The sequence below is a fragment of the Rhinatrema bivittatum genome, chromosome 4, assembly GCF_901001135.1.
Source record: "Rhinatrema bivittatum chromosome 4, aRhiBiv1.1, whole genome shotgun sequence".
Classification (NCBI taxonomy): Eukaryota; Metazoa; Chordata; class Amphibia; order Gymnophiona; family Rhinatrematidae; genus Rhinatrema; species Rhinatrema bivittatum.
Window position 1 is genome coordinate 397,081,233 of NC_042618.1, and position 22,583 is coordinate 397,103,815.

Below are 22,583 nucleotides of genomic sequence, written 5' to 3' on the forward strand. Positions count from 1 at the left end.
ACTAGGTTGTAAAATTAAATGCAATACCATTCCTAATGTTAGATCATTTCTAAAAACCATACAAAATTTAAATGTAAATTGTTAAAATCTTAGGATAGCAATGAAAAGTGACTACTCCTGAAAGGCAAAAATAACAATTATAAAACTATCTTACTCTGAAATTTAGCAACAGAATAATAACTTTTCTTCTCAGATTTCAGGAGTTCCACATGCAGCATGGCTTCCAAACTCTGAGTGTTATCATGAGGTAATCTGCAGTGTGGGCGCCCAATAAGTGCAACAGAGAAATGAAAAAAAAAAAACACTTTTTTTTTTTTACCTTTCTTGAATTTAACGTAAAAAGCAAGCACATTTTTTTTTTTTTGTATTCCTTATGGGTTGGCTGCACTGAACCTTAAATAGGCACACATTTGTAGAAGTATTTTTAAAGTTCTATGTTTTTTGTAATGCATTTTTTTAATATATTAAATTGTTAATGCAATTAATATAAACTAATGCAGAACAATGGAAACATGACCAACGTAATAGTAGAACTTTAGGTAAAAGGGAGCCTATTGTTAATATGTAATATTACACATTATTCTAAGCAAGAATGTCCTACACCAAGAGGGCAGAAATTTAAAACTGTATATTCATGCCAGTAAAAGGCTTAGCAGAATTCCTACAACACATCAATTCTAGGCTTTTCATTTTAAACAGGAGGCCCTTTCTTCTTTATTTTCCTCAGAGAGTCACACGCTTTAGAAAACATTTTCAAGGTTAGATCCTTTTTTTTTTCTATCTTTGATTAGATGACATGTGCCAAGTTGCACTAGTTCCTTGTCACTACAAACCAGATGTTTAGTAAAGAAAGCTATTGAGTCTGCTGTGCCTGTTCAGAGTGGAAATGTAAACCAGTAAAGAGAATCAGTCTTCAAAAGTAATAGTTCAGAGTATGCCAAAATCCAATGTTTTGTTTGTTTTCATTTGGCCAGGTAAAAAATAAAAGTAATTGTCCTATTCATTTTGAAAGAGCAGGGACTATGGTTTACCATCTTCTGAAATTTAGATTTATTTATTTTTTTTTAAATATTAACCTGACTCAGTGATGAAATTTAAAGCACACAGTTAAAGTTTAGGCTCTGGAATGTTGGCATTGATTACACAGGCAAATAGTGTTTTTCCAGTTGATTACATGTAGCAAAACTAGTGCAGTGTGTGATTATAACAACTGAAAATGAATTGTTACATACTAAAATAAACATTGTATTTATTTAAAATATTTATAAACTATCTTCTGAACAATGTCAAGCAAAGCAGTGTAAAGATAAAAATCATAGTAACTTTTATATAGTAAAACAGATTAAAACAAAATAAACACACAAATCAAAAAACTTTTGTCCCAAAAGAACGCATGGTATTACAGTCAGACTTTTGAAAACATCCATGTTTTCAATTGTTTACAAAATAAAACCAAAGTTAAAATTTTTAATTTTATATGGGCCTCAACCGGTAGCTAATGCAACCTTGCTAACAAACTGAGGTTTGCCTCAAGTAGCCCAGCGTTATTCTGACAGCCACATATTGGGCCCACTTGCAACTTCCGCATCAACCGCTGTGGCAGCCCTGCTAATAAGGCATTATGATAATCCAAATGCGATACGATTTAGATTTTGTACCACCGATTTAAAATTATTCTAGTCCAAGAAGGGTTAGAGTTTATGCATAATCTTCAGTTTTCCATATATCAACTGAATAACCTTAGAGACCATAGTTTCACCCTCCATATTGGTTTCAAGTGGAACTCCTAGGCTCCTAACCTTTTGAAGGTTCTCTAACTTCTGAGAATCTGCCTGCACACTGAAAGAACTTAATCCCTCATATAAAGAAGCAGTCCTAAACAATTCCGTTTTGGCAGAATTTAAAACCTATTTTTGCCACAACCAATCCACAACTACCGCCAGTATTGTTTTATTTCTTTTTATATTATATCAAAAGAACAGAAAATACTATAGAATATTAGAAACATATGTAGTCGTGCTGCTCCTTGTGGCCTTGGGCAAGTTACTTAACCTTCCATTGCCTCAGGTACAAACTTAAATTGTGAGCCTTTGGGGAGAGAGGGAAATGCCTCCAATACCTGAATAGAATCTGCTTTGACCACCACCAACATAAAACTTCATACAATTCATACAAAAATACAAGGCTGCAGCTTTATAACACAATTTAAATTTGTACCCATGCCACAGAACCCGTATCCTTTCACATGTTTCTGAACCACCCACCATGGGACCAGCTAGGTCATCTGTGATTTTCACAATGCATGCCATGGAACCGGCTAAGCTATCTTCTCCTCTGTTGCCAAGGATCCTGCCACTTAGTAAGGTTGTCCTTATTTGGCACTGCAGCACTCAGCCAGTGCTACACTGTCTCCTGAGAATGACTGGCGCTGCACCTGCCACCAGTCGAGAATCAGACAATAGTGTACCCTAATCACTTTCCAGCCTCTTTACTGCCTGACCCACATGCAACAGATGGGATGGGGGCAGAGCTCTTACATCCCCGGCATCTGCCTCATATTGCTACCCTTGGTTTCGGTACCACAAGCCCACCCCAACAGCTGCGGCAGAACCCAATACATGTTAATATGCAGTTATTATACCGCTAATATCTTATAAAAAATTGGGTGGGTGGGATGCAACAAAGGAGGTGGGGCATGTTGGAGATACTCTGCCAGCCTCTTGGCTAAGCCCAGTCTTCTTTCTCCATTATGCTCCTTGGACTCTCAAGCTATGGAGGGAATTTTCTCACCATACCTCAGCCTGAAAAAATACCAAGGAGAGAAGAGATGGCGAGAGGGGAAGGGCCACCAGCTGTGCAGCGCAATGTTAGAGGCACTATGCACCCTGACCCAGCACTTTTTGCTTTTTATCTTTTAAAAAAAACAAAAACAAAAACTTGATTGCATCTTACATTTTTCTTAGGTGGACACAGTATTTAAAATCATTCTAACAGGAGAGGAAACTTTTTGCAAATACAGTATTTAAATACTTTTGATATGAAAGTTAACAATGGGAATGCACAAAAAGTAGCTTGCAAAGGTGTAATATCCTAAAACTGAAATGTTTCTATCACAACAGGAAGTAAATTATAAATAAGAGTTCTTGAAATATTGAAGTAAAATAAACATGTGTTGAAAGCATGGGATCAGCAACCCATGTCCTAAAGAGAGTTTATATTTTTTCTACATTTATTATAAACTGCCTTGGACATAAAATGGAAATGTGGTTGCACTTGTCAGAACTTCTTGAAAGATGGCAATAAATTAGATAGCGCACAAAGCGGTTTTCGGAAAGGACATAGCACCAAGATAATTTTGGTCTTGGTGATAGATGAGATTTTATGCAGTTTGGATAAAGGTGTAAAAATGGCTCTGTATTACTCGATTTGTCCTCTGCTTTTGATTTAGTTGATATAGTATGTTGATGCAGAAAAATTATGATTTAGGGAAAAATGGCATAAATTTGTTATGGTTGTTTTCTTTTCACAGAGGTAAATCATATAAAGTTTTGACAAAAGGGGCTTTATTGTCTATTGTTCATTGTTCCTGTGGTGTTCCACAGGGATCTCCCCTGCTGCCAATATTGTTTAATATTTTCCTACAACCTTTGCGGGAACTTATTTGTTCTTTGGGTGTAACAGGATATTTCTGTGTAGATGATATACAGTTGTTGATTCCCCTAGAGAGAGAAAAATTTGTATTTTAAGGTTAGAATTTTTTTTTAGAGGGGTTTAACAGGAGTTATAAAATATTTATGTAGTACACATAGCTTTAACAATTTCTTAGGACCCTATTTATTTGACTGCTTAAACAGACTGAGAAGTGCTTAAGTAAATTATTAATCAGATTATTTAACACAGAGGGACTCGAAGCAGGTATATATTCTTTGTAGTCCTGAGTTTTTAACTGGAAAGATTCAAGTCTCAAAATTACATTTTTATAGACAGTAGTGCAGTATTTGGTTAATTGTAATTAAAATGAATATCTTTAAAGTAATTATGTTTTGTATTTTATGAAGTAGGGAGGAATAATTCTTGGAACTGCTGGTTTGGCAAATCCTGTTGCTACAATTTGCATATCTTTGCTGCTTGTGCCACAATTGTAATCAAGTGTCAAAAATTAAACAATGTCCTAGTCAAGCCACATAATGGATTATATAAAAAAAAGTAAGGTGTTCTTGAAACTTATTTTTCTTTAAATGTAGTTATTGTAATGTGATACACCCAATAATAGGTGTTGGCCTTTTACCTGCTTCTTAAAAACAACAGGTGGAAAACCTCTGGCATTTTAACAACAATTAGACATTTTCTATTTTGCCAATCCTGATTGTGGATCTGATTTACTAAGGATATTTTCTACTCTGCATCTATGCAGAAAAAAAGCTTAATATAGATTATAGAAACTGAATTCTTTTATAATGTAACGTGAAGCATTGAGAAACCCAAATATTAAGAGTCCGATTCATCACAGGTTTTATCATTCTGCTCCTGTGGGGAAAACTCATAAATTGGATACTATGATAACAAATCAACGCGTATGTACATACTTCAGCCCGCACTCAGGAACACGGTCATTTTATAACATATGCATGCATATGCGCACATGTTATAAAATAGCTTAGCCAAGTGCGCATGTGTGCACAAATCCCGCTTCTACCGCAGAAATTGGAGTATTTTAGAAGGGGCATATGCCGACACCATTCCCACTTTTACCTCTTAGTTCCCAGTTTGCCCGGCTAAGAGAGAAGTCCTCCAAACCCCCTTGGGTTTGATAGCCTTTATGTCTCCCAGTTAGCCCCAACCCTTAAAACCCTGCAAATCTGCCTAGTTTTGTGGGGTTTTTTTAACCTACACGTCATCCATAGCAGAAGGAAAGTTATGTGGCAGGGGGCTTCAGTGCATGCCAGGTTGTCAGAATTTATGCGCACATTTTAGGTTCATACCCCACCTAGACCACACCCATTCCCTGCCCCTTTTTGAAAACTTTCGAGTTGTGCATGCTGCGGGAGATATGCACATATCTTGGTGGCTTTCTAAAATCCGCTCGGCGCGAGCAAGCCCAGCTTATTCACGCATCCCCTAATTAATGCGTGCATCGGGCTTTTAAAATTCACCTCTGAGTGTGCTCATATCTATGAGGACTAGAATGTATTTTGCATTCTAGGTATATACATGCTTTGTGTTGGGCGTTGCTTTTATTATAAAATTTTTAACAGATGTAAGCAGGAGCATTATAAAACTGGTTAATGTTTGTCAGCAATAAGGTTAATCTTACAAAAAGACTCCAGGTTCAAGTTTTACAGGTCATCAGAACATAGTGCAATTAAATTATATTTATAACTTACATTTCAAATATTGTTCATAATTATTTCAGAATAAGATGCTAACATTGCTTTTAGGGAGATTTTGTTTTCTCCAGTTTCAAATGTCAAGCAGTTTTTTTTCCATCTACAAATCAAGAATGAACTTTGTGTTGAAAAAGCATCAAAAAGTGTAAGATAAGAAAATCAATAAAATATATTTTATCACTGACGCTATACAATAACCCACAATTCAGGAAGATGGATCTATCAACTAAAATAGAAGCAAAAGAGTTCCTCTGCTTACCAATTTAGAGGGCAAGGACAGGAGCCACAATGTTCTTAATAATGTGGGTATTCTTATCTAGTAACACATTAAATGGATGAAAGAGAGGAAGGAGGAGGGTTTCCAACTGGTCCTTACCCAGTAGACACAAAAGCAGAGAGAGGATTAAAAAAAAAAAAAACTATTTTAAACCATGACCTCTAACAATAACATATTTGCATGGAAAATTAACAAAAAACAAAAACAAAAAAGTGGCACCCAACAGCAAAACATGAGGTCTCATAAGAAGAAACTGTTTTCTTTTCCTTTGAGTAATCCTGGCTATATCAGGAAATATTCAAATCTTTGAATTTAGAAATACCTTTGTAATGAAACAATTTCAGGACCAAATTCCTTATCAGGTTCTAATACAAATTTTACAATGAGTGCTGAAATTTCAGCAACCTCTGTTTCTACCTGCTCTAAAGACTTTAGAAATGTCTAAGAAATCCAAAGGAGGATGATGGGCCCTACTATGAGCCCCAAATCCTTTTTGCTTCAATGAGGAAATTCAATAAGAGACAGGAGGCCAAGCATTTTCTGGAATCTTAACAAATTTCAACAAAGTAGCATTTTAACAGTATCAAATGAGGAGAAATAGATGACTTGGTGAAATTTAAAAATTGTAATGTCCGATTCCTGATCATATCTTCTAAGCATTCAAGCTTGTCATAAAGTAATAAAATCATCTTTAGCCAACGAATACTCTGCTTCTTGATTTTTCCCAAAATTAGTCTCTGAATTTCCAAATGCTAATTATGCACTCTCACTTCAGATTCCATTTCTCTGCTTTTTCCAGAAATCACCTGAAACTGTGATGAAAGAACTTGCATCTGATCCGACAAGGATTGTTCCAGTCTCTGATTCGCTTCCCATAGACCTCCTAGTGTTATAGTTTGTGGTCTTACAAAACAAGGGATTTCACATTTTTTCTCTTTATCTAGACTTAAGTGTGTGATTTGTTAACCTTTTATAGAATTGTTGATATAGGGAGAAATAGATTAAAATTTAAATAATGTAAGGGCTTTTTGCTGACCTGAGGTATGTTTTGAATAAATTCTGTTTTTGATTTGGATTGAGATAAGAGTTGTTGCTCTCACTTTACAAAAACTCTGGATTTTTGATGCTTAAGAATATAAGAATTGCCACACTGGGTCAGACCAAGGATCCATCAAGCCCAGTATCCTGTTTCCAACAGTGGCCAATCTAGGTCACAAATACATGTTAAGATCCCAAAAGTAGATAGATCCCATGCTGCTAAAACCCAGGGATAAGTAGTGGCTTTCTCCAAGTCTATTTGATTAAATAACAGTTTATGGACATCTCCAGAAATGTATCCAAATACTTTTTTAAATCCAACTACGCTAACTGCCTTTACCACATTCTCCTGCAATGAATTCCAGAGTTAAATTGTGCACTGAGTGAAATTTTTTTTTACTGAACTGTTTTCAGTGTGTTACTAACTTCATGGAATGAAGACCTCTATCATATTCCCCCTCAATTGTGTCTTCTTCAAACTGAAGATCCCTAACATCTTTAGCCTTTCCTATTAGGGGAGGATTCCATCCCCTTTATCATTTTGTTGCCCTTCTCTATACGATTTCCAATACAACTATATTTCATTTTGAGAAGTAGTGACCAGAATTGCCCTCAGTAGGTATGGTCTTACCATAGAGTGATACAGAGCTATAATTAAATTTTCTATTCTATGTTCCTTCCCAATAATTCCAAATATTTGCTTTTTTGAATGTAGTTACACACTGAGCTGAGGATTTCAAAGTATTGTCCACGATGATGCCCAGGCTCTTTTCCTGAGCGTTAACTATTAATATGGAACCTAACGTTGTGTAACTACAGTGTGCATTACTTTTCCCCATGTGTGCACAATTTAGATTATTCACATTAAATTTCATCTGTCATTTGGATGCCCAGTGTCCAAGTCGTGCAAGATTTAACAACTCAGAATAAGTTGTGTCATCTGCAAATTCGATCACCTCACTCATTGAACTCTTTTCCCAGATTATTTATAAATCTGTTGTAAAGCATTGGTCCCAGTAAAGATATCTGTGGTACCCCACTGTTTACCTTGCTCCACTGAGAAAACTGACCATTTAATCCTGGGCTCTGTTTCCTATATTTTAACGAGTTTGAGATCCACAATAGTACATTGCCACCTAGCCCATGACTTTTTATTTTTCTCAGGAGTCTATCATAGGAGACTTTGTCAAACATAAGAACTTACATTTTCATACTGGGTCAGACTGCATCCTCTTTCCAACAGTGGCTAATCCATATTACAAGAACCTGGCAAGTACCCAAACATTAAATAGATCCCATGCTACTAATGCCACTAATAGCAGTGGCTATTCCCTAGGTCATCTTGATTAATAGCAGTACATGGACTTCTCCAAACTTTTTTTTTTTTTTTTTTTTTTTTTAAAGCCAGCTACATTAACTGCCCTAACCACAGCCTCCAGCAGACCTTAATTGTGTATTAATTGAAAGAGAATTTTTTTTCTGATTTGTTTTAAATGTGCTACTTGCTAACTTCAAGAAGTGCCCCCCCCTAATCCTTGAATTATCTGAAAGAGTAAATAACCGATTCACATTTACCTGTTCTAGTCCTCAAAATTTTAAAGACCTCTGTCATATCCTCCTCAGCCATCTCTTTTCCAAGCTGAAGAACCCTAACCTCATGGGGGTGCAGTTCCATTCCCTTTATCATTTTAGTCGCTTTTCTCTGTACCTTCTCCAGTGCAACTATATCTTTTTTGAGATACAGTGACCAGAATCACACACAGTATTCAAGGTGCAGTCTCTCTATGGAGCAATACAGAGACATTATGACATTTCCCGTTTTATTCCCCATTCCCTTTCTAACATTCTGGGGCAGATGCAATAAAGTGCGCCCAGCCCAGTGCACAGGTTTACATATGGTTGGATGCGTGTTTTGCATGAACTAGATTAGCACCCGATGAAAAAGGAGATTAGCGGCTCCAAAACACAAGCCCGAACAAATGTGTAGCCGATACATATGTGTGATGGGAGCTGAGGCTTTTAGCTATTATCCCCGATGCAGAAAATCGCTGGGCACGCAATGTGCACTTTTTAATGCCACAAATTTAACTCCAGCCCCAGAATTCCCCCAGAACTAATTTAGCAAACCTGATTGAATAGGTGTGTGCCTCCAGAAAAAAAGATGGGACACACTGGCCATATTGGTTCCAAATGTCCTTTTTGTACCACAATAGTGCATATAAATATAATATACATTTTGTTGTGCTATTTTTACCTCAAAATATCTTTTTTCATACAAAATCTTTTTACTGTAACTGCATAATTGTAAATTGCATCGGAGGGGGAGTCTGGGAGGAGAGGTGAAAAGCTGTCGGTTTGCTTAGGGTGTCTAATACCCTTAAACTGGCACTGTCCCCAATTACCTGGAAAATAAACACAAATTTACAATATATAAACCACCTAAAAATAAAAATCTTTCTTAAAATGCTCAGCAGCATCTCTGAGATCTATCATAGTTGCAATACTGCAACTATGATAGCTCACATTAAAAAGAGTTCATTGCTGAATTGGTGTCACAAAGGAAATGGACAAGCAGCAGCAAATTTGTATACAAGAATTTGACAATTGAACTGCCCAGGTGCAAAATGACCGTGCCGAGTACTGTCATTTGGCAGGACCTGGATTCAATTCTCTCAAGTGTTCTACTTCCCAGGTCAGCAAGGGCTAGAGATGCTGCAGAAATAGTATTCATAGACTCTCTGGAGAAGCTCAGTCATCACGGTAACTTTGTGGCCAGATTTAGAGCATATTACAGAGGTCCAGGAGCTGCCCTGGAACACAACCCCTGGTCAGGGACTGTCATTGTAATGATTGCATTAAAGTAACTTGAAAGAGGATATGAAAACAGCCCATGTTAAATCAGATGTCTGAGAATTGCCCTCCTTTAATGTGGCTAAAAACAACAGATAAATACCAAAACAACCCATCCAGTCTCCTCAGTAGTGATTAGTCCACTTGGAAAGATGCAAATTCCCACAACGGAACCCAACACCCACTCCCCCTAACTAAGTCCCTTTTAGGAGTTGTAATTGCTACTCCATTCAAGTTACCCAGTGCCTTCTAGGAAGCACAATGCAGTCAATATCACTGCCTTATTTAGGGAGTAATTGCCATTCTCTGAAGATTACGCCAGTGCTTCATTACCATTCTCTTGCTACTAAGGATCCTCTGTGTTTAATACTGTTTTTGTTTCCATCTCCTACCCTGGCAGGACATTCCAGGAATCCACCCTCTCCAAGAAAAAAAAGGTTTTCCTGATGGTACTCTGTTTCTACCCACCTTGGTGCTTCATATCATGTATATGTATCAAAAAGAAGAGGTGAGGAAGGAGGGATATGGTACAGATAAATACCTGAACTGTGTTGTTCAAGAAGCAAAGCTTTTTTTTAATGGAAAGGTAAGTACAACTTTCTTTACATTAAAAAAAAAAGCTTTGCTTCTTAATCATCAGTACGGTTCAGGTATCATTACCCCTCCCTCCTCTCTTCTATCCAATACATATTAAGGTCCTTCAGTGACAAGTTAAAGAGCAAGAACACAAAGAACCAAGTTAATTTTAGAGTTTACAACAGTACACACTACCATACAGAAAAACTAAATACTTTTGGTTTTCCCTCCATAACAAATCATAACACTGTTTTAGGGTACTGTATTTGTCTTATACACTATTTTCAAAATGGCTTCTCCTGTTGCATTCCCACAGAAAACCATTTAAAATGGGTTAAAATATTTTACACTTAGAAAACTTTCTATCAGCTTGGTACACATATTTATCACCTCTGAAGTATCATACCTTAGAAAAGTTGCTCAAGAGATCCAAAGGGCCAAGACCTAACAAGTTTATCTGTTCTCTGGAATGGAAAGAAGGGAACCAATAAAATATAGGTGCTTCATTATGCAACCCAACAGGTGTTCCAGTTTAATATTTCTGAGCTCTCCAGTCACATTACCTTTATAGCTATAGCAGCAATTTCCTGGCAGAAGTTTTAAATCCTGCATTGCAAGTGCAGACCATTTAAACAGGCCTTTTCTGGGAACCTGTTAAATGTCTACTCTGTGCACAGGGATACAGAATGCCCTATTCATATAAACTTTGTTTCTGTCATCCTGCAGAGCTACAAAACCTGAAATATTATTTTGTCCCTTCCTCTTGATAACAAAGAAGCTTCCTATTCAAATGAAGAATGGAATAGCGAGAGATTTAGAAGTGGTACCTTGTAAATTAATAGTGATAAAAAAATAATTAAAAACAAAGGCTATTTAACTTGTTTTGCTTATAACATAACTGGTTTTTACCAGTTGCCGTAGTTGCATTTATTGCACTTGTTGTTGATTTTTGACTTATTTAACTAGTTCACAACTCTGTATTTCTTGCCTTTCTCAGTTTGTTATATCCCCTCCCACTCCCTGTTATAATGTAGTTTCCTCGCTTTTGTTAATATGTAAACCGGCATGATGTGCCTATCTAATGCCAGTATATAAAAGTTATTAAATAAATAAATAAATAAATAAATAAAATCTACAATGCACACATATCTATCTCTTGTTCCAACCATATATAACAAAGATTTTAGGCAGTTGAATAAAATAAAGCTTACTACAATTGAAGATATAAAACTACTCCAACACTGAATTTACCAGAAAATTCCTTTAGGGTCAAACTGAAATATTTCTATTGCCCACCCATCAGCATCAGTTACCAGATCAAAGCATTTTACTATACAGCTGTGCTGTTAAACCTCAAAACTGTCACTGACTAGAGGCTTAGAAAAGCTTATAGAATGTCCTCATGAAAATGTTTATTGTGTTTAAAGCAAACTAAAAGCTCGTGGGTGGTAAAAATTTAAAAGCAGAACTTGAGTCACAACACACTCATCCTACCACCTATCCTTTTCTCGAATAATCAAAATATATGTTTTCCATAAATAGAAAAGGTTAAATAATTTTTCCTGTAAAGTCTTTTTCCTGTGCTCTTTGAGATTAAATAGTAAACTACAAAAAAATGCAAGTCTGTTAATCATTGCTGAATTACGCTCTCATTTGAAAAAAAAATAGGAAGTAGAAAACCCAAACCAAGCCCTAATGGAAATAATAATTTTAGACATTGTGTATACAAATCTCCACTTTACCACACAAATTTAAATCATATGAAATAGGCCAGCATCATCAGAATGTCCATATAATTAAGGACCTGGCAAAAGTACTTCAACCATTCAAATCAACTGAGAAAAACAGAATGAACTACTAAAACCAGCATGAGAACCAGGCTCCTCCTCTTTCCGTCTGCAAGACAATTACCGTATTTTCCGGCGTATAAGACGACTGGGCGTATAAGACGACCCCCAACTTTTCCAGTTAAAATATAGAGTTTGGGATATACTCGCCGTATAAGACTACCCTTCTGTGTCACTACATAACCATACTGTATGTGGTACCCAGTATACAACAACCAGCCAATCACGGCAAGCGATGTACCTTACCGGCGATTGGCTGGTTGTTGTATACAAATCCTGCTTGGATTGGTCAGCTCTCCCTGCATGCTCAGCCCTCCCTGTCTCCAAGACTATCAGAGCGGTAACGCATCCCTCTGGCCCACCCTTGTATCCTATTACCGGTACCTCCTTCTCTGCCTCTCAGATCTCGCTCCCGAGGACTACAGTGAAGCGGCGCAGACGTGCATGTGCGAGATCTGAGAGGCAGAGAAGGAGGTACCGGTAATAGAGATGTGAATTGGAACCCGAATCGGTTCTGATTCCGGTTCCAATTCACATAGTGGGGTTTTTTTCGTCCGGCCCGATCGGGTTTTTTGTTTTTTTAAATCTGCTGCGCCCGAGCCGATAAACAAAAAACCCACCCCGACCCTTTAAAACTAATCCCTCAGCTTCCCCCACCCTCCTGACCCCTCCAAAACCTGCCAAATTAATTAAATGCAACCCCCCCACCCTCCTGACCCCTCCACAAGATCTGCCAAATTAGTTTTCTACAACACCCCACCCTCCTGACCCCTCCAAGACCTGCCAAAAGTCCCTGGTGGTCCAGCGGGAGTCCAGGAGCGGTCCGGGAGCGATCTCCTGGACTTGGGCTGTCGGCTGCCAGCAATCAAAATGGCGCCGACGGCCCTTTGCCCTTACTATGTCACTGGGGTCGACCAATGGCAGCGGTAGCCCCTGTGACATAGTAAGGGCAAAGGGCCGTCTGCGCCATTTTGATTACTGGCAGCCAACGGCCCTTTGCCCTTACTATGTCACAGGAGCTACCGCTGCCATTAGTCGACCCCAGTGACATAGTAAGGGCAAAGGGCCGTCGGCGCCATTTTGATTGCTGGCAGCCGACAGCCCAAGTCCAGGAGATCGCTCCCGGACCGCTCCTGGACCCCCGCTGGACCACCAGGGACTTTTGGCAGGTCTTTGGTGGGGGGGGGGGGGGTTTGTAGTAAATTAATTTGGCAGGTCTGGGGGGGGTCAGGAGGGTGGGGGGGTTGTTAGATTTTTTTTTTTTTTATATTCGCTCCATTAGACGCAGACATTTTCCCCCCACTTTTGGGGGAAAAAAGTGCGTCTTATGGAGCGAAAAATGCGGTAATTATTCGCCCTATAAGACGACCCCCGACTTTTGAGAAGATTTTCAGGGGTTAAAAACTCGTCTTATACGCCGGAAAATACGGTACTGAAAATGTTTTATACCACCAACATATATCTTTTGACTAGTTCAAATATCCACCGCTGCTCTTAACGCAAGCACTCATCCTCCCCACTCTAATTAACCCCACCCCCATTCCCTCCCCTGTAAACACTGGGACATCTGATCAAATTCCAAAATTTTTCTTCATTCCACATAACCCAACTCATTTACTCTAATTTTGCAACATAACAAAAAAACAGTGGAAGATACAGGCCACAGCTGTCGATAAATTAAAATATTACCTAACCAAAAACTCCCATACCTGTATTAATGCAGCACTCAGCACCCAGGAAACTTCTCTTTTATTTATTTAGTGTCCAATGCTTCTCCCATCAAGCTGTACCGTGCAAGATGTTCAGGGGTGGGTCAGCTGTATTAGGCTACCCCCACCATTTTTAATTTCTTATTCTACCACTCCCCAGGCCATCCAGACCTCGTCCTGCGCCAGATCCTGGCCTTGGAGTTGTTTATTCCTGCCTTATGTTGTGTTTTCCTACTTGGGGGTCGTCTGCAATGTACTAAAAGCTAAAACACCCACCAACAGCCCAAGTGCCCCCTTATCTAATGGCACCTGAGCGCCCCCATTTTTGTTTTTCTTTTTGACCGGTGAGCTGCCGCTACAGAAAGCGCCAGTAACCCCTTACTGGGCCCCACCCCACCCATCTAGGACTCTTGTAGGCTTTAATTGCCATCTAAGTTGAAAATGACCAAAGCCATGTCTGTTAAGCAGATCCCATCCCTCCTAAATAAACTCTCTCTTATAGAAACATAGAAACATAGAAATGACGGCAGAAGAAGACCAAATGGCCCATCAAGTCTGCCCAGCAAGCTTCCCTCATTTCTTCTCTCATACTTATCTGTTTCTCTTAGCTCTTGGTTCTAATTCCCTTCCACCCCCGCCATTAATGTAGAGAGCGGTGATGGAGCTGCATCCAAGTGAAATATCTAGCTTGATTAGTTAGAGGTAGTAGGGGTAGTAACCGCCGCAATAAGCAAGCTACACCCATGCTTATTTGTTTTTACCCAGATTATGTTATACAGCCCTTATTGGTTGTTTATCTTCTCCCCTGCCGTTGAAGCAGGGAGCTATGCTGGATATGCGTGAGGTATCAGTTTTTTCTTCTCCCCTGCCGTTGAAGCAGAGAGCTATGCTGGATATGCATCGAAAGTGAAGTATCAGGCACATTTGGTTTGGGGTAGTAACCGCCGTAACAAGCCAGCTACTCCCCGCTTTGTGAGTGTGAATCCTTTTTTCTTCTCCCCTGCCGTTGAAGTTATGCTGGATATGCGTGAAGTATCAGTTTTTCTTTTCCCCTGCCGTTGAAGCAGAGAGCTATGCTGGAAATTCGTGATGTATCAGTCTCTTTGAGATGTTATTTTTCCCATGCTCTATTTGTGCCTCATTGGCTCCCTCACATGACTGCTTAATTTTTGTCTGCCTTTCTCCATTCCTTTTTTTGTTCTTGGCCCCTTCCTTTTATTGTTATCATCAAGTTGCTTGCTTTTTGTGATATCAAATCATTACCCCAAACTTTAATGATAAATACCAGGCTTAGGTTGTGCCATGGCCATCTGCAAATGCTTAGGAATTAAACTTATTCCTGACCACTGCATCCATTTTACAATTGCCTTTTCTTAAGGTTTGCTCAATCTTCCACCATCCATGCTCCTTTCCTTGCCTAATGTAACAAGGCATGACCCCCCAACGACTTTTTTGGCCATTGTTCAAAGTTGAACTTTGTTCTGCCACAAGATAATTAATGTAAAGATAAAACATTAATTTCCAGTATTGCTCACCTTAAAAAAAAAAAAAAAAAAAAAGAGAGAGTGTGTCCTATAACCTCTGGAGTCCTTGCTTGCTACCTCAGGGCAGCTTAACATCACTTTCTGGAACTGGAACTGCAAAAGTACTGTCCCAACCTTTTGTTTAAAATCGGACTCCCCCCTGGAGGCCTCCGTTTGTACTCCTCCCCAACCTGAAATGAGCATGATACTTTGTCCCATCTGCCTAGTATTACTTTGCATCCTCCCTTCTTTTTATCTGCTTTTTTTGGATCTACACAGTCACACCTGTACTTAATCTTCCCCAAATGCACATCTCCTGCTAATGTCGGACCATGGGTTTTAAAACTAGTTCATAGCACAAACACTCTTCCCTGTAAGCTGTACACAGCACAACAGTGCATGCACCAGAAATCCCAATATTATTTTGCATTATACTGACTCTTAAAGCACCAATTTGAACTTGGCTAATAAAAGTTGTACAGTAAGAAAATTGAGGGAACACTGGGTACCACCTCATTAACTCCAAATACCCCAAAGTACATGAATACAAATGCTGCCCCAAATAGCTCAGCCTCATAACTATTTCATGTTATCCTAAGCAGGATCTTCATCCTTTTCCCCCAAGATGCTTGTCATTATGGACCTTGAGCGCTTCTTCCATTGTTTGTGTTATTGCAAATGCCCTAATGGGGTATTAATTTGTCTCTCGTGCCATAAATAGCAATATTTTGCTCCTTTGATTTTTTATGCAGTTTTTGAAAAACAATTAAGGCTTATTGTTTTGTTTTTTTAAACCAGTCTTATTTAATAGACCCAATGCAATGAATGTGGCTCCACCCAGATTTTTCTAAATATTTTGTTACCCTTACTGAAATTATTTTTAGACTTGCACTTTTATAAAACTTGTGCCTGCTTATGCATATCTCATTGTATTCTATTTATTTATTTATTCTACTAATGTATTTTATTTTAAACCCCTTTGATTCCAAGTTATTGAAATTTCCCTGAGCTTTTCTGAGTGTGGCAACATAGCTCAGTGACTAAAACCATGATGAGAATAGATTGATCCCCACCTGGTTATGAAAATCCTATATGTAAACACTTAATTGAATTTTCTCATAGCCCTTCCATAAACTTTCTACTTTAGTGAGTGTTACTACACCAAGAAAACTCCCATACTCTCACCGCACTAGGATCCTCACAGCTCAACTCTCTGCCTCAGATGTCAGTCACCTTGCAATAAGACAACTGTACATGTGTAAGCACATGACCTTTTGCTGTACGATACAATTATTCTAAAACATATCAAACCCATTTCTTGTGGCAGTTGTAGCAGCTTGCCTGAATGTGGGGAAGGGATTTAATCTACCTTTATCTTATTATTGTGTCAAATAACAAGTGGGGGGGGGGGGGGGCAGCTTGAGCTGACTGCACTATGTAACCCACGCCAGACTCTGAAATACTGCTTCATTCCCCATGCCTCCAATGTAAGGCAATTTCCAGCCCAACTCTGAAAATGACTGATTACCCCTTATTGGTTGATCATGGTAACTATGTAGGAATAGTACCTTTTACACATATGTATACCTATGAACTTGATGCCCCCACTCCCTATTTGTACCTACAATTATACATTTGCTTAGTACCAGTAGATAATTAAGGTGAAATATGTTGTATCAAGTATCGTCCTGTTACTATTAATTCTTTCAACAATCTTGAGAGACTTCCTTACTCATGGAAGAAAGGTTCCACATAATAATAAGGTTCCCCACACAGGAGAAGGGAGGGACCCTCACTGCATGTCTACCCGAACTCGGTATTTCCAGTACCTTTAACTTCTTAACTCTACATTCAGAATATGATCCCATTATTTTCTTGAATAATAATTAACCATTGGCCCCACCTAATTCTTTTGCTCACCTACAGGCCGATACAATAAAGCCACGCAGAAAGCGGGCACTCAGTACTGAGCACCCAGTTTCCTTACGCGCACCTAACCACCTCTCCTGGGCATGCAATAGAATATTTAAATGAGGGGTCATGCTGCCAAGGAAGCAGCTAAGGACAAATGTGTGCCCCTAGCACCTCTTTGGCAGCAGGCGCACAGGAGAGGTGGCTGTCAGGGGGTTAAGAAAACAGACGCTTAATTTTACAAGCATCCATTTTCCTAACCTGATCGCCACACACCTTTTTTTTTTTAAACCTTTTGTTCCTCAGGCTTAATATCGCCATGATATTAAGTCAGAGGATGTACAAAAGCAGTATTTTGGGCTTTTCTGTACACTTTTTTGGGCTGCTTAGAAATTAGCACCTGCTGTGGCCATGCGTTAATTTCTGAGTATAAAAATATGTGGGTCAGGCACGCTTTTTTTTTTTTTTTTTAATCTGGGGAGAATAGCTAATAGCCTCATCAACATGCATTTGCATGTGATGAGCGTTATTAGTTTTGCAGGGGGCTGGACATGCTAATCCCCTTATGGTATAAGGAGCTGTGGATGCGCATCCAATCACAGGTTAAACAGTGCACTCAGCTGAGCGCGCTGTATATTATGGGCCTGTAGAAGCAGAGTTTAATTGTGTTCTCAAATCAAAAATGTATTGATCTCCCCCAAAGGCTGTAAAACATCAACTGCTGCTTTGCATTAAATTCACAAGCAGAGCAGACTAGTTTTTCTAGTTGCATGAAAATTGGTTCCCAATCTTATCCTTCTCTCCTCATGTGTCACCCACAACCATTAGCATATCCACAATGGACTTTTTGCTAGAATGGGGGCCTCTTGGCTCTGACTTTACCTCTTAAGTAGTTAATTGTTTTTCCTTTGAACCCTTTTGTTCATCAGTGCTCTGGAGACATCACTATCTGGCTCCCACCCCTTAAACTGAAAAAGCCCATGATTTCCTTTGTTCACCTGTCCCTGACATCTCCTGCTCAAATTATCTCAAACTTCCTCTCCGCATTTTACCTTGCAGTTGATTTCTGATTCTTGCATCCATACAGCATGTCCCAATGCAATTTCCAAGCTAGTTTTACAGACACTAGTGAAGATGTGAATATACTACTCCACTGCACTACACTGGCCCCATTACTGTATAAGCAAAGAGCCATGTCCAGTCTCCTGTATTAACTCCCATTACATATCATGAGCCTTCTCAAAATTTTAACAAAACTGAGAATTGTTTATTCTCCAACTGCTGAGTTCACAATTGCTGACTTCCTGCCTTCCCAGCTTTTCTGAAAGGAGACTGTGGCTAGCATTGTAAATGAAACCATCCTTTAATTAATCTGTTATCTCATTGAAAGATTGCTGATATCACAAATTAAATCCATTTCCTCCAGAAAGTTTTAAACTACAGGTTTTCTTACATTGCCCCTTAACATTAAAGTAACCTTAGCAAAATATAACTGAAACCTACAATTTCTCTTTCCCTTCTCCTTATCTACAAACCTCATGGCACCTGCTCTCATCATATTCTTCTATCAACCCCTAACTAGTGAATTTGCTATGGGTCAGATCCTTTTATATAGAAACAGCAGTTTTATATTAGCTAGAGCCCCTCCATTTTGTTGCTTTTGTATACCTGTAACAGCTTCTTATACAATGCCTTATCACAACTAGCATATTCAGGTAATCTGTTTTACTACTTCTGGCTTGTTGCCAAAACCGCATTCCACATGCTGCCATAGTTCACTATCATCATCTCTATGTCCTTGCTCCTAACAAACAAATTGATATATTATTTTGCTTATAAAACTTAGCTGTTAATATGACTCTCACAGCATTTTTCTTTTTAAAGAAGACAATCATCTGAGAGGTATTCCACTCTCAACCCTTCCCTTCCAGTGTGTGTAGTCCACCTGATCCCTGGGCCAGCAAGGGATCTTCTGCCTCATGAATCTGTTGTGTGTATGTGTGCACAACACTCACACCATACTGACTTTCTCTATTCCTTGCCTCGTGAACCTGTTATGGGTGTGAATCTGCTGTGTGCGCACACAGTCACCCAACATATTTCTCTGTTCCTGAAGCCTATGAACTCTGGGCCCGCAAGGGCCCATGCTTTCTGTTAAGGGTACCAACTGCCATTCCGTGCAGTTACCCCCATACCTTCTGTTTAGGGTAGTGACTGCTGTTCTGCACAGTTACTCCCATGCTGTCTCTTAAGGGTAGTAGCTGCTGTTCCCTGCAGGTTACCCTCTCATGTTCTCAGTTCCTGCAATCCAGTAGTTCACTTAATCTCTGGGCCTAGGGGGGCCCTCTGCCCCATCTTATTTTTATCCATACAGCTCCTCTGTCTGCATCTCTATTTGATCCCTCGCAGCTCCACATCTGGATCTATCTTGCATCCCTGCTGCTCCTCATCTGTCTTATTTCTATCTGGCCCCTCTCTGCTCAGTGTTTGCCCAGTCTCTAGAGTCCCTCACTGTTCCTCTTCTGCGTGCATCACATTCTGGTCACTTGCTGAACTATGCCATGCCTTCTGCGATCTGTCTCTCCTTCAGTCCTTCAATGTCCTGAGACTAATCTGCTTCTTCCTTATTCCCAATTCCAGCTTTCACTGCACCACAGGCTTAATGCCATGTGGTGAAAACCATAATATCAAGTGACAACAGAAAAACCTGCTGCCCGGCCTTTACTGCACTAACCTAGTTCCATAAATTCATGAACTACCAAACAATCAGCTTCTTCCTGGTCATTTCGGCCTGCTTCCTAATGAGGACTACTTCACAGGCCACCTCATGTACCTTGATATCCAGCTGCTTTTCATCCACTGAAACCAGGGACCAATCTGCTCTGCATTTCCCTTGTTCTGAACCAGGCTGACACACCGACCTTGGGATCTCCATGTTTGTACTGTACTGGGACTGCCACACACCTCATTCCTTATAAGCAATGTCCATGTGTCCGTACATTAAATGAAGCAAACAGTATTCCCAGCTGAACTTCTGAAGAAATGTAAAATCTCTGTTGCCTCCCTTCCTCTCTCCTCCTGCTGTTGCTGCTGCAGCTATTTGTCTGCCCATGCCCTGAACCTTTTATTACCTTTTCTGTTTTCCCCCACCTTAGCTGCTGTGAGCAACCAAGCTTGCTATGTTAATTGCACCCCCCCCCCCTCCCCTGTGTTCCACCTATCACTGTATCTCACCACAAGGGTCCCAAGGGATAAAAGCTAGGACCCCTCTTTCAAATACTAGTGAAAGGAGGCTGAGGGTGGCAGCCGTGTTATGTGCCCTTGGCTTCCTAGAGGCATCCATTGCATCTTAAATTACAGTGCACTGTATATTTCCTTCCATAGTTACAACTGTCTCATGTTTTCAAATGAAATTATTTGCTCCCCATTGCTTGCTAAGATCTGCAAAGGAAATATCTGCACACAGATAGTATTCACCAACTAATGTTTTTATCTATAGTATTAACATGGATTAGGGATCTATCACCCAAGAAGTTCTGTATACATGTAGAGCAAGCTCAATAAATATGTTGGATATCCCACAAAAGTACACATTTTGTAAGATGAAACTGCAGAACACATCACATCCTTCCACAGCAGGTTCTTGACAGCAGCAGTCTGGGCAATCTGTGTGCACCCTCTGCTTCAAAGGGAGCCGCCCACAGCTGCCAGAGGACTAACCCACTTATTGCCCACAGCTCTGTATTATGCATTGTTTTCCGATGGCTGAATGAGGAACTCTGCCCTCCTCTTGCCTGCTTACCTTGTCTTACGGCTTTGATGGGGATGGGCTCCTTGCTGTTCTTGATGACTTCTAGTACGTCATAACGCGGCAAGCCTGACACGGGGGTCCCGGCCACCTCCAGTAGGAGCTCTCCTTCACTTAACTTCCCATCACTGAATTCCTGTGCGTCCTCCTCCACTTCTCCCAGATATGGGAACTCGCCATGCTCCGCTCCACCCAGGACAGGCAAATTTAGCTCTCCCTTGGAGCCCCTGCTCACTAAGCACTGATGCACTCTAGTCATCCAATGGTTTTTCTTTTGTATCACTTTGGCCATACTGATTAAAAACGACTACTCACGTGGCCTCCACCAAGAGCAGCCAAATTCTGCCGTTTCATAAATATTTCAATCGCCTTGACCAGGTAAGGGAAAAAAAAAAAAAAGGAAAATACAAAAATTTCACAACTTTCCTTTTTTATAACACACTCAGGCCATTACAAAGCAAACTTCAAGGTCGATGCATTGACTCCCTCTTCCTTTTATGCGACTGTAATCGTTTTAATTCCTGTCTAAAGCATTCTTTCGGTTTATGTGCCTTGCCAAGTTGTTTCATTGGACTAATAATGTTCAACACTAAAACTTCTCCAGGTTACCAGGCTGTATCACCAGCGGTCGGAAACAAAAAAAAAAACCTGGGAGCGCTTTCCCAAAGACGAAAGGCAGGCGGGGGATGCCTCTTTCCCGATAGGCAGGAGCGTGCAAAGAAATTTTGAAAAAGTACTTCAATCTCCACAGCAGGCAGGCAGCCCTTCCCATGAAGCATACCGCACGGAGCCGGAACCTGTGAAAAGCCGCCCGAGTCCCGACGTCCTCAGCGGAGCAGAGAGAGGGCAAACTTGTTGTCGCTGCTCTCCGACGAACGTGAGCCGGCAGGGAATGAAATGCGGGCTCGCGACAGAACCATCCCGTCCTCGCTTCTCACACACCGGCGAGCTCTAGAGTGGGACGCCGCCGCCAGGCAGAAACGAAGTACACTGACTCTGCCGGGACTCGGGGGACTGCAAGAAAGTCTCTTCATGAGGATAGAGCGAGCTTTCCGGCGACTCCCCCACCCCGGCCACCTACCGTCGGCCGACCCGCCCTCCGCTTTCGGGTCCCTCCCTCTCCCTCTGCCGAGCCCGGCCAATGTGTCTCCTAGCAACCCTCGCTGGTGCTCACGCTGGGGCCGTCCGCAAATTCCCAGCCGGAGAGCAGCGGTGCAAGCCTGGGAGGGAGTGCGAGAGAGAGAGAGAGAGCACCCTTAGGAAGGGGACGTGCAGCGATCGCTCCTGCAGGGGCGGGGTCACGCATCCAGTAAAAGGATTAAACTTACTGAAGTCTACGGAGAGAGAGAGAAAGCTAGCTTCGTGTGTGGCTGGCTGCTGTTATAAAGAACTGCACGATGCACCGCAGCTAAATTAGAACATAAGCATGAAAAAAAAAAAAGCCCAGAATATGCATTGTTGTAAAAAGGTGATGCATGTAAACGTAGTGAAAATTGTTTTGTTTTTCTACATGACTGCCAACAGTAAAAGTATATTCACAAAGCAGCCAGATCCCAGGCAGCATGGTTTTTATTAGAGGTAGGTCTGATCAGATGTCTGATTAGTTTTTTGGTATGACAAGAGAGTTGGATTAGGGGAGAGCGCTAGTTGAAGTGTG

The 22,583-nt window shown here is 40.3% G+C and overlaps 1 protein-coding gene across 13 annotated transcripts in view; it reads right to left on the reverse strand.

Annotated features, from left to right (window-relative positions):
• Positions 1 to 22,210, reverse strand: part of MAGI1 (membrane associated guanylate kinase, WW and PDZ domain containing 1) — a 975,264-nt gene extending 953,054 nt beyond the window's left edge. For 6 of the 13 annotated variants that reach the window (XM_029601044.1, XM_029601035.1, XM_029601038.1 and 3 more), the window contains exon 1: positions 20,921 to 22,209. In XM_029601044.1, coding sequence (XP_029456904.1) covers positions 20,921 to 21,218 — 298 coding nt within the window. In that variant the 5' untranslated portion in view covers positions 21,219 to 22,209. Of the gene's footprint in view, positions 1 to 20,920 lie in introns of all 13 variants that reach the window. The other 7 variants (XM_029601033.1, XM_029601039.1, XM_029601036.1 and 4 more) reach the window with 3 other exon arrangements.
• Between the last annotated feature and the right edge of the window lie 373 nt (positions 22,211 to 22,583).